General features: G+C 38.7%; 1 protein-coding gene across 2 annotated transcripts; it reads left to right on the top strand.

Annotated features, from left to right (window-relative positions):
- Positions 1-322: 322 nt before the first annotated feature.
- On the top strand, positions 323-700 carry LOC119256817 (uncharacterized). 2 transcript variants are annotated; one of them, XM_037524578.1, is made up of 2 exons: positions 323-419; positions 507-700. In XM_037524578.1, exons 1-2 carry the CDS (start codon positions 323-325, stop codon positions 698-700), a joined length of 291 nt encoding a protein of 96 aa, XP_037380475.1. The 2 variants fall into 2 exon arrangements, with proteins under 2 accessions (XP_037380475.1, XP_037380474.1); XM_037524577.1 differs by having other exon boundaries at positions 323-700.
- Positions 701-13,548: the final 12,848 nt, after the last annotated feature.

Genomic DNA, 13,548 nt, shown 5'->3' with positions numbered 1-13,548 from the left:
GCCCTCACAGAGCACTTCCTATATGCCAGACACCATTGACAACATAGCTTCTCACCCAAACCCGCAATAACCCATTGAGGTAGACACTACTATTCCCACTTCACAGATGAGGAAACTGAAGCACCATATAGGAAGTAACTTGCCCAAAGTTACACAGCTAGCAAATGGCAGATGGATTTGAATCCAGGCAACCTGGCTCAAGAGTCTTGTGTGAAGATGTAAAACTGTAATTATATCAACAGTTAAAACTTTAGTAGGCAGAATACAGAGGATATTCAGGAAGAGTTCTTGATCTTCAACCAAGGGACTGAGCAGATGTGGGATGCAGATCTTTGTAAAGACTCTGACAGGCAAGACCATCACCCTCCAGGTGGAGTCCACTATTGAGAATGTCAAAGCCAAAATCCAAGACAAGAATGGCACTCCACTTGACCAGCAGTGTCAGATTTTTGCTGGCAAACAGCTGAAGGATGGTTGCACTCTCCCAGACTACAATACTCAGAGAGAGTCTGCACTGTACTTGGTGCTATGCCCAAGGGGTGGCATCATCAAGCTATCCCTCTGCCAGCTGGCCCAGAAATACAACTGCAACGAGATGATCTGCTACAAGTGTTATGCTCGCCTGCACCCCCAAGCTGTCAACTGCCTCAAGAAGCGCAGCTTTACCAACAAACTGTGCCTCAAAAAGAAGGTCAAGTAAGTCTCCATGACTGGCTCTTTCTCTGCCCGGAGGATGGCCACCTGCCCAAGCCCCATGGTTCTGGGGCCTCAATAAAGTTTCCCTTTTGTTGTCTGGAGCACTAAAATAAAACAAACAAAAACCATTCTGGAAGATATGACAATAGTAGATACATGTCATTATAAATTTGTCCAAACCCACAGAAAGTACACCACCAAGAGTGAAGGCTAATATAAATGATAAACTTAGGGTGATAATGATGTGTCTGTGGAAATTCATCAGTTCTAACCAATGTACTAGCACTCTGGTGCAGGTTGTAGATAGTGACAGGGGGTAGGGGGAGCAGAGCAGAGATATACATGAGTTCCCTACTTTCCCTTCAATTTTGCTATAAACCTGAAGCTGGTCCAAAAATTTTTTACTTAAAACTAAAATATTTTCATCAGACATCATAAAGAAAACCAAGACAAACACAAACCGGGAGAAAATATTTCTAATGTATTCATTCATCAACATATTAATAACCAGATTCTATACTAAACTTCTCAGACCACAGCTGGCACTGAGCCATTACGTTTTCTGCTTGTTTCCAAATATCAGTCCAAATACCAAATTAATTTCTACAACTACCCTCATTCAAGGTAAATTCCCCTCTGAAACACAGTTTAACTAGGATAGGGTTATAGCTTCTGACCATTAACAATACCCTTTGTCTTGGGCCTCCCCAGTGGTGCAGCAGTTGAGTGCTGGGTTGCAAAGCTGCCCGCAGCCTCTGCAGCACAGGTTCAATCCCCGGCCGCCGGGCGAGGGTCCCACAGGGCATGCAGACCTCTCCTGCCACCCACTGCTCCCCTCAGCAGTGTACTTCGTCCATCTGCCTGTTCTGCTCCCTGCTCTGACTCTGGTGAATTCTCTCACCCTCCGCACTTCTGACTGTACCCAGTACTTGAATAAATAAATAAATAAATTTAAAACAAACAAAAAAGACAATACCCTTTGTCTTTAAAAATCCCTTTCCGGGAGAAAGCACAAATACACAGAATCATAAATGAAAGAGGAGAAATCACAACGGACACAGCAGAAATCAAAAGAATAATCTTTAACTACTATGAACAGTTATATGGAAACAAGTTCAACAATCTAGAGGAGATGGACAAATTCCTACAACTCTACAATCACCCAAAGCTAGATAAAGAAGAAATAGAACACCTAAACAGACCAATTACAAGCAGCGAAATTGAAATGGTAATTAAAAACCTCCCCAAAAACAAAAGCCCAGGACCTGATGGATTTACAAATGAATTCTACCAAACATTCAGAGACGAATTAGTGCCTATCCTTCACAAACTCTTCCAAAAAATTGAGAAGGAAGGGACAATACCAAACACGTTCTATGAAGCCAATATTACACTAATACCAAAACCGAATAAGGACAACACAAAAAAGGAAAACTATAGGCCAATCTCCCTAATGAACACTGATGCAAAAATCCTCAATAAAATTTTAGCTATCAGAATCCAACAATGTATCCATAAGATAATTCACCACGACCAAGTTGGATTCATTCCAGGGGCACAAGGATGGTTTAACATCCGAAAATCAATCAACGTTATCCAACACATCAACAAAAAGAAATATAAAAACCATATGATAATATCAATAGATGCTGAGAAAGCTTTCGACAAAGTGCAACACCCATTCATGATAAAAGCCCTTGAAATTCTGGGGATACAAGGAACATACCTCAACATCATAAAGGCCATCTATGACAAGCCAACAGCCAGTATCATTCTCAATGGTGAAAAGCTGAAAGCAATTCCATTAAGATCTGGAACAAGACAAGGATGTCCACTCTCACCACTGCTTTTCAATATAAAACTGGAAGTCCTAGCCAGAGCAATAAGACAAGAGAAAGACATCCAAGGAATCCAAATAGGAAAAGAAGAAGTCAAACTATCACTATTTGCAGATGATATGATAATATACATAGAGAACCCCAAAATCTCCACAGAAAAACTAATTCAACTCATCAATCAATTCAGTAAAGTGGCAGGATACAAAATCAACACGCAAAAGTCAGTAGCCTTCCTATACACAAACAATAAATCTGAAGAAGAAGAAATCAAAAAAACCACCCCTTTTATTATCGAAACAAAAAAAATCAAATATTTGGGAATAAATCTAACAAAAGAGGTAAAGGACCTATACAAAGAAAACTATAAAACACTGTTAAAAGAAATAGAAGAAGACACAAAGAAATGGAAAGACATCCCCTGCTCATGGATTGGAAGAATAAACATTATTAAAATGGCCATCCTACCAAAAGCAATATACAGATTCAATGCTATTCCAATCAAAATCTCAATGGCATTCTTCAAAGAAATAGAACAATTATTGATGAAATTCATATGGAATCACCAAAAACCCCGAATAGCCAAAGCTCTACTGAAAAAAAAAGAAGGAAATGGAGGCATCACACTCCCAGACTTCAAACTATACTACAAAGCCATAATCATCAAAACTGCATGGTATTGGAACAAGAACAGACATACAGACCAATGGAATCGAATAGAAAATCCAGAAATAACCCACAGATTTATGGTCAACTAATCTTTGACAAAGGAGCGAAGACTATGCATTGGAGCAAAGAAAGTTTGTTCAATAAATGGTGCTGGGAAAACTGGGTCGCTACATGCAAAAGAATGAAGCTTGACCACTACCTCACACCATACACAAAAATCAACTCAAAATGGATTAAAGAACTAGACATAAGACCTGAAACCATAAAATACATAGAAGGAAATATAGGCGAAACACTACGGGATTTGCACATCAAAGACATCTTTACAGACACATCACCCAAAGCAGTGATAGTGAAGAGAAAGATAAACAGCTGGGACTACATCAAATTAAAGAGCTTCTGCACAGCAAAAGAGACAATAACAAAAACAAAGAGAAACCCCACCAACTGGGAGAACATTTTGCACCCAACACTAATGATAAAGGACTGATCACAAAAATCTGCAAAGAGCTGATGAGACTCAGCAACAACAAAGAAAATAATCCAGTCAAAAAATGGGCAGAAGAGCTAAAAAGAAACTTCTCTGAAGAGGAAATGCAAATGGCCAACAGACATATGAAAAAATGTTCAACATCACTTGTAATCAGGGAAATGCAAATCAAAACTACCATGAGATACCATCTCACACCAGTGAGAATGGCACATATTAAAAAAACTAGCAACAACAAATGTTGGCGAGGATGTGGAGAAAAAGGAACTCTTGTGCACTGTTGGTGGGAGTGCAAACTGGTCCAACCACTATGGAGAGCTGTGTGGAGATTTCTGGACCTACTAAACATAGAGCTTCCATATGATCCAGCAATTCCACTCCTAGGTATTTACCCAAAGGACACAGAAACATCAATTCCAAAGAGCACCTGCACTCCTATGTTTATAGCAGCACTGTTTACAATAGCTAAGCTTTGGAAACAACCCAAATGCCCAAAAATAGATGACTGGATCAAGAAGATGTGGTACATATATACCATGGAATATTACTCAGCATTCAAAAAAGATAAACACATGCAATTTGCAGCAACATGGATGGCACTGGAAGGGATCATGCTCAGCGAAATAAGCCAAAAAGAAAAAGAAAAATACCGGATGGTCTCACTCATAGCAGGAATCTAGAAAACTTAAATAAGGGACCAGGAAAATGAATATAAGAAAGTGAAAATCAAAATCAACAAAAAACTATGAACCAGAGACACTTTTTGGGGGGTGGGGGGCGGGAGGGGAAGGATTGGGGTCAGAATGGGGCGTTTGCAATTGTATGGGGGAATATAAAAATAAAATTAAATATTTAAAAAAATAAATAAATAAATAAAAATCCCTTTCCTCAAAGATTCTTTAGAACTGATACAGTGAACAGATGTCTCAGAACCCTAAACAGTTCTCTAGAGATACAAATGACATATAGTGATGTTTTATAAATTGGACTCTAGCCCCACCACTCACTCACTTGCTCTGTGAATGGGGTAAGTTACTTAAACTCACTGCCTCAGTTTTCTTGTGTGTAACATGAGACTGTCAACAACTACCGCCTACAAACACTGTCAGAATCTAGACAGGGGCTGTAGGTCACAGAGCACACCCTGAGATTTCCTCAAAAGGTTATATACAAAGAGCTACCAAGGTATATATCTAAAAGAAATAAAAACATGCTGACACACAACATGTACACAAATGTTCATTGCAACAATACACATTTAAAAATTCAAAAAAAATGGAAGAACCCAAATGCTCACCAGCTAAGTGATGAATGAATAAACAAAAGGTGGCTTACCCAGTAGAGTATTAATCTACAGCCAAAATGAATGGATGGAGTAAATGCAGTACTGGTTCTTACTACAACGTGGTTGATTCTGGAGAACATTATGCTAAATGAAAAAAAGCCATTAACAAAAGGTGACATATTATATGATTCCATTTATACAAAATGTTCAGAGTAGACAGATCCATACAGACAGAAAATAGATTAGTGGTTGCCAGGAGCTTAGAAGAGGGGAAAATGGGAAGTAACTGCTAAAGGGTACAGGGTTGATTTTAAGGAGATTAAATGTTCCAAAATTAGATATGGGGATGATTGCACAATTCTGTGAATATACTAAAATCCACTGAATTGCTGACCCTAAAAGCCTGACTTTCACTGTATGCAAATTATATCTCAATAAAGTGGTTACTGTCAAAATAATATACCCGCAGTATTTGATACATGGGAAGTACCCAGTAGCTGTTATTTTGATTCTGCTTAGCAATCTATGTTTTCTGGCATCTATAAATTGTTTTGAACAATTGCAATTTTTTTTCCAATTAAAAAAAACAAATCATGGTTCCAAGAGCCATATGCAAGGAATAGCATAAAGGGCTCAAAAGGAGGGCCTAAAAAGATCCTTGTTGGGGGAAATGAGGAGACAGCATGCTCCAGTATATGGGGATGGGAGGACCCTGGGATGCAGAGAGCTCCAGAGCTATTTGAATTTTAAGGACTGCCTGTGGGTACAAACAGCAGGTGTCAGCCTCCACAGTGATTAGAGCAGCAATAAATTAAACTAACTAGCATTCACTCTTAGCTGGGTGTAATCACACTCTAGGCAGGTCTCATTTAATCCTCATCACTCCTGTGAGTTTTCTATTCTTATCCCCATTTTTCAGATGACAAAACTGAGATAGAGAACAGTCATATCCAGAAGCAATGTTTTCTTCAATGTACCACCTCCCATACGGTCTCTAAAACCCAGAAATTCTTCCCAAGTTACAAATATTTACTAATAATCATCATGATAGATAACAGAAAGAAGCTTACTGTACTTGAGACAGTGTTAGTGTTTGCATGTATCCATGCATTTAACTCTCAGAATAACACTGAGCTGTAACTACCATCCTTATCTCTATTTTCATATAACACAAATGAGTCTGACAGGCTCACGGCCACACAACACATAGGTGACAGAGCTGTGATTTTTTTTTTTAAAGATTTATTTATTTATACAAGCACTGGCTACAGTCAGAAGTGCAGGAGGGTGAGAGAATTCACCAGAGCCAGAGTGGGGAACAGAACAGGCAGACTGATGAAGAAATACACTGCTAAGGGGAGCGGCAGGCGGCAGGAGAGATCTGCGCACCATGTGGGACTATCGCTGGTGGCGGGGAATCGAATCAGCGCTGCAGAGGCTTCGGGCAGCTTCACAGCCCAGCGCTCAACCGCTGCGCCACCAGGGGAGGCCCCAGAGCTGTGATTTAAATGGCCAGACTAGTCTGGTTGCCAGAGTCTGCCATCTTAACCACTTTGATGCGTGGCTTCTCTAGCTGAAGCATATAGCCCTGGCCACACACCAAAAACTCGTCTAAAACCTCCATACACAGATTGTTTTGAATTTTCATAACAACACTATGAAATAGGCTTTATTGTGAAAAATGTGTTTTAAGTAGAAAAAAATAAATATAGTGTATTAACTACTCTATCCAAAGTTTTCTCAATGAACAAGTTATAAAGCCAAGGCAATTTGATTTGTGCCAAGGTGATTTAGCTGGGGAGGTCAGGCTCTCTTCATCACTCTTCCATATTCTCTCCCTCCACACTCTCAAAATGCTGGAGCAATTTGTTTATCAATATGCAATTAGAGATAAAGGTAACACTAAAATACTCCAGAAAGCTTAAAATAATGCAAATAAGCAAAAAAAAAAAAAAAAAAAAAAAAAAAAACCAACCTTTACCTGCATAGAGAAGGGGGGCCACTGAACAGTATCAGAGTATCCTGGAATCAGTGGGGGGCAGATATTTGGTTATGTTAGCATCGTACTGTGGTGCCTCCTGAGATTCTCTGCAGAATATATCCATTCTGCTTTCAAAAAACTGACTGGTCAAGTTCAAGTAAACAGGCTAATGAGTCCAGTTCTCCCCAACTACACAGTAGCCTTCCATCTGTGTCCCCAAAGACTTGTACTGCTTTGAAAAAAGCCTATAAAACCCCCTCTCTGAGAACTGAGCGAACACCTGCTCAAAACAGATGGAAGGCGTAAGGTCCGCTTCCTTCCCATGACACTCAGGAGCAGCCATTGTTCCTCTTTTTTGCGAAAACCATCCACTTAAGCCATTATACTCTGTTATGTTGCTCACTAATCTAAGACGTGCCTGGGCCCAGGGCTTCCTCCTTGCCTCTCCTGGCTGTTGCCAATACTTGGGTTATTTCTTTGCATCTCTGCTCCAAGAATTGAATGTGATTGGAGGAAATACAGAAAAATTCAGTGTATGAGGACCCCTTTAGCACTGTAGTTACAAGTTTGATTAGGGAGAAGACTGACACTATTGATTAAATGAAGTCTTAGTATTATCTATGAATATCACCCAGGGCTCTGAAGACTAGCCTATTTTGCAACTTGCCAGTTTGCATCCATCTGAAATAAATTACAGATGGTGCATTTGTCTTCATGAGTTATCAGTTATACTCACGTGCATATATGTCCTAAAAATAAATATATAGCCTCAGAACTGCACACATTCCCAGCAAGTGGCACAGATTTACACACCAATATCAGCAACTTTGTAAGAAAGTCTTATCCTTCCCATCAATTTTTTTTCTTGGTGCCAGCAGAGATTCACAAGTAGCAGTCAGCAGCAGTACTATCAAAATGTATTTTTAAGCCCATTGTGTTGTTTTGACAAACTAAACGATTAATTAACAGCAATCTAGCAAACAGATCTCTACTTACAGCTTAGAGTAAGAGAAACACACAGATCACCATAACTGTTCTATAGTCACCATTACTAAGGAAGAAAACTGCCTAATTAATTATAATTGATCACAAAGATTAGATTCAAATTCCACTAAGAGAGCAGAAGAAGCCCAAACAGAGGAAATAAATCAGAAAACTATTCTCTGAATCCATAATGAACCAACGAGCTTTAGAGATAAACAGATTTGTTTTAATTGTAGTTTTAAAAAAATAATTTAAGAACATTTGGAGGCCTTTAAAGAGGGAGAAAATACTGAGTGTGGGGAGGGGTTGTGTCAAAATCAGGGATGTGTTAATTCAAGAAAACACTGAAGTTCTTATATCAGACCCTAAAAATCTATAAGGTCTTCACCAAGGGAGAGATTAGGGATAAGACGTATATACATCATGATGTAGAGGTGGCTTTGACAGATGTGTCCTGTTAATGATACTCTTCTTCACCCAAAGACATATCCGTGTGAGCCAGAAGACAGTCTGGAATTGTTCTCTTCTCAATTTGCACAGCGAACATCTACTTTTTCTTTCCAGCATTTACTTTCCCTCCCTCTAATCATAAAAGTCCTCTCTGCACAGGCCTATGTGAATAAAACAATGGTCCCCACCTCAACTCTCTATCCCCAATCCCTGTGCAGTGCTGGAACAAAAGAGAGGACTTGAGACACAAATTGGACCCACCAGTTTGTGGACTTCTGAAAGACTTTAACAGCAGGAACTTGAAAAGAGAAGCTCAATGTCTTAAAACCCCCTTTCTTCTTTGGCTGTGAGACCGTCAAGAAGTAAACTCCATGATGGATGCAGAGACATGAGGATGGGCCCCATTTCCTGTCAGCAGATCCTAAACATTCCCCAGGTTTCTCAGCATTCATTTAGGTTGTCATCTGTTTTTGCTTTCTCTGTTCAAGTTGGACCCTGAGTCTCAGCATTCTGCTACCTAAGTTCACTACTTCTAGAAACTCTTCATCTAAAAGGAGTGTCCGGGGCCTCCTTGGTGGCGCAGCAGTTGAGTGCTGGATTGTGAAGCTGCCCACAGCTCCTGCAATGCCGGTTCAATCCCCGGCCACGGGGTGAGGATCCCACATGGCGCGCCGACCTCTCCTGCTGCCCGCCGCTACCCTCAGCAGTGTACCCCGTCAGTCTGCCTGTTCTGCTCTCTGCTTTGGCTCTGGTGAATTCTCTCACCCTCCCGCACTTCTGACTATACCCCAGTGCTTGTATAAATAAATAAATAAATATTTTAAAAAAATAAAATAAAATAAAAGGAGTGTCCACTATAGAAACAATCTGATATATGCCATGACAATCTGGACCAGATGGATGTTTTTCACAAATTCTTACCTTGACTGCTGAGTTTCATCTCCCATATGGGCTACTGCAAAGTTTCATATCTTACAGGATTGGGTGGTGGAAAGAATATGAGTTTTGCAATGAAAAGGATCTGATTACAAGTTGTAACTATTTTGTCTTGATCAAGTGTCTTAATCTTTCTGAACCCATAGTCTCTCCACTCATAAAACTGCAATCATAACTATTGGTGTTTGTGAGGAGTCATGAAACAATGTAAAAAAAGTAATCAAATAATAATGCCTTGACAATATATACATGATCTCTCAGATTAGATGCAGTATCACACCCTGACACCACTGTTGCTTTCCTCCCCTCTCTTGACAACCGAGTCATACAAAACTTTCTCCTGGTATAAGAGAACATGGCAAATGAGTAATTAGGAGCTAAAATTCTATCCCATCTATAAAATATTAAAATCTGATTTTAGCTTAGAGCTTGTTGAATGTGATGGATGTACAAGAAATGTTCATGCATTTATTAATATAGTTGGTTGTATTAATAGTGACCTCACTAATTTAAAATAACTTGGGAGAAGGCCCAGCCCAATTATAGGATACTTTTTAAAAGCACACTTTAATTAGTTTCAAACATATTCAGTAACTGAAATAATTCTAAAAAGAATTGCCTGGGAGAACCTATGATGTGATGCAGTTACAAAAATGATTCACAATTGGTATATCAAAAATTGGTACACAAAGTGTCAAGCTCATTCCTGTCATCTACGGAGGAACAGAAATGGCTCTGACCTTGTGCCAGAAAAGCTTCTCCACATCTTTATCTCTAAATGAGAATCAAAATATCTAAGATATGGGATTATTGTGAGGCTTAGAATTCACTAAGTAAAAATGAAACTAGAAACCCTATGACACAGGTTTATATACTCAATCATCTCAGGATCATCTTAGCACATAAATTATTAGAACTTGGCATTTCAGGAGCTAACGCTGTGCTCGCGAGCCCTTGGCTGACCTTTAAGGTGCTCATATGGAACCTTTGGGGTCTTATTCCAGCTTACACTGACTGTTCATCCACTGTCATGGGTTTTCAGCAGCATTGTTTACATGAGCCTGTTGTTTTGTCACATCTTTTTGGATCAGACATGAGCATTTGACCCAAGAAGATTCAATCAGATTTTCCCACACCAGATATCAGAATTAAAACTAAGAGAATCTACCTCATTCCAGGTCAGATGCTACAAAAGAAGTAAACTGAGGGGCTGTGATGAATCATATTCCACCCACGAATATCTGAGAAGCAGGTCTTAGACAGGAAACAGAGACTTTCAAAAAGACTAACATTCCATTCCTAGTTTAAGATGCTAGTAAAGGACTAACTGCTTCCCTGCCCTTGGGATCCATGAGATATTTTTCAATCCCTTATGATAAATTTTCCCTTGTGCCAACATGTAACCTGGAGTACAAGTAAAATAACTTGAATGCAACAAACAGAAAATAAACAAGAAGCTTACTAGAAAATAAATGAACAAATTAGAAGAGGTAAAGAATCTTTGTCCAAGCTACATTTATTTTCTCGGTCTAGGGGGGTGGTCTGAAGCTAAGTTTGGCTTGATGACAGAGTAGTTCGATGTGTACTTACTGCATGTATATGAACAGCTCTGAACTTTTCTAGGACTCACTGGCCATGGCATAACACTTGTACTTGCACTGCCTGGTTCTTTTTAATATTTTATTTCATGTTACTACACTAATAATTATTTTCATTCCTACTGTACAAAAAAGTTCACTGAGTCTTGGAGGGGAAAAGTGACTTATCCAAGATTTCAAGTCAGCAAGCCCAGCTTTTCCGTCTCTAAGTGCCATGCTAAGTACCAAAGTACATGAATCATGAATCAGGGGAAAGTGGGAAATCTCATGAGTCTTTCATATCTAAGGGCAGCATATCTCAACCATCTTAGTACAGGTAGACATTTTTTAAGTCAAAAGGTTTTAAAGATACCAGCAAATCAAATTCAACAGTATATCACAAGGATTATAAACCATGATCAAATAGGATTTATCCTAGGGTTCAAGGATGGTTTAATATACATAAATCAATTAATGTAATACATGATATTAACAAAAGCAATGATAAAAGCCACACGGTAACATTAACAGATGCAAAGGAAACACTAGGTAAGATTCAGTACCCATTTATGATTGAAAAAACTCTAAACAAGATGGGAATAGAAGGAAACTGTCTCAATATAATTAAGTCCATATATTACAAAAGATTTTAAAGATCTGCCTTTCAGAGCAGGTATATGCCTTATATTTACTAACCCACCCACCCCCCCAAAAAAAGCAGTGACAAAAATTAAAGCAATAATAATGTTTGCAAATACGTTTCATACTATTAACCAATATAGCAAATGGAAAATTTTGTGAGTTTATGTATGCTAGGGTGGGGGGGGGAGAGGTTGAGAGACACAGAGATAGAACATAATTGAACAATAACCTTATTTTTAGTTTATTTTAAATATAGTGATTAGAACACTTACAAACGTAGATGCTCTAGCATTAAACCATGAAAGGAACCTCTCCAATGAGGAAAACTTACTGTTTCCAGTTTTAGACATTTTAAGGAGGTTGATTTTACACTCTTCAAAGATTGTTTAATTAATAAAAATTTTAAAGACAGCCTTGCCTAGTTCATCTCATTCTCAGTACAGAGCTTAGATTCCAGATTTTCTGGGGAACTAGAAAAACTTGGGTATAGTATACAGGGTTTGGACAAGAAAACAGAAGGATTTCCAGCTATTATAACTAGTACGGAATTTCATTAGTGAATTACAAACCTACACAATTTTCCTTAGGTCTCACAGAGTAAAGGTGAAGTTCATGGCTGTTTTGGAAAATTCAGAAGTTCATGAATCATAGGAAACCAGTGAGCACAACTACCTGATGCATCAGGGTTGGTACCCAGGAGGCTGTCAGACGTTGGCTAACTCCCTCAGCTGCAGCTTGTGTATTTACATGTTTGCCCCTATTTATGGTCAGAGACTAATAGCTTGTCCTTCTCTTTCCTTTCTGGATTCCTTGGGAGTATGTCTCATTGTCAGAATATAATCTGGAATGAGGCTGGTAAGGCATGCTGGGAAATGTAGTCCTTGGTCTTCTGTGATTATATAAGGGGAAATAGTAATGCTAATTAAATAACAGATATCTGAAACAATCTACCCCTTTTCTCTACCCAAATCTATAAAATCCTTTTGACCCATATTTATCATCTAACCAATATTAACAACCACTTCATTTGTCTACCTAATATGATGTATCTACCTATAATACAAATGGAGGTGCACTCAACCTCTCCTGGAAAAGTGAAGACTCAGAGTCCCTTAGGAACTATATCCATCCCTGAGTGTTGTTAATGCCTCTTCCAGTTTAGTCACAATTCCTCTTTGATAGCCCACAAACCAAAGATTAAATTATAAGGCTTTTCATAACTATCACAATTTATATAAAGCTATATGGAAAAAAAGAAAATACAGACATATTTCAAGAAAAAAAATAAACATTGCTAATGCATCCCTAATTTTTGCAAGCAGTCACAGATCACACCTAAACTTCCTTCTTATACCATCCATTCTATGTTCCCTTTATAATCTGCTAGCAACCTAGCCAGACATTCTTATTTATTGGCTCAAATGACCCAAATCTTCATTCCTGAAGAAACCTATATTGGCTTACTATAGACTTCAGTTACCTTCTACCACTGAATATGGAAGGCTTACCAGTAAATGCCCTTGGCTCCAGACATGCTCCCACACTACCTAAATATAGTGTAATAACACCACCACCAATTCCCCTTCATATTGACAATCAATCAGCAGTGGTACAGTAACTCCCTTTTTTATCTCTTGGTTTAATAATATGAGGAGTCCTTAAATGGTCAGGTTGTGTATCAATTCATGTGGGAACTAAAGCTTCTAAAGCAGCAGAGTTCAAAGTTGTGAATTTGGAAAGCAAAAACTGGCTTTTTCAAACTACATATTCTGGCACCTGGAAGTATGTTATCATAAATGGGTTGCTGATTTTGAGTATTTACTCCATCTTGCTTCTGAATGAATGAGGGACACAATAAGACCAGTGAATCCCACGAGTGCAACTATTTCCCTCACCTTTTTACTTACTATTTTGGCTACAAAATACAGTTCCTTGGTCAGAACAAAAATATTGTGTGTGATACCAAGACAGTGAATAATGCATTTAATAAGTCCACAGATGGT

The sequence above is a fragment of the Talpa occidentalis genome, unplaced genomic scaffold (assembly GCF_014898055.3).
Source record: "Talpa occidentalis isolate TD23 unplaced genomic scaffold, MPIMG_talOcc4v2.1 talOcc4.4, whole genome shotgun sequence".
In the NCBI taxonomy this organism is placed as follows: domain Eukaryota; kingdom Metazoa; phylum Chordata; class Mammalia; order Eulipotyphla; family Talpidae; genus Talpa; species Talpa occidentalis.
The sequence above is the reverse complement of the archived record's forward strand: the minus strand, read 5'-3'. Positions and strand labels throughout refer to the sequence as shown.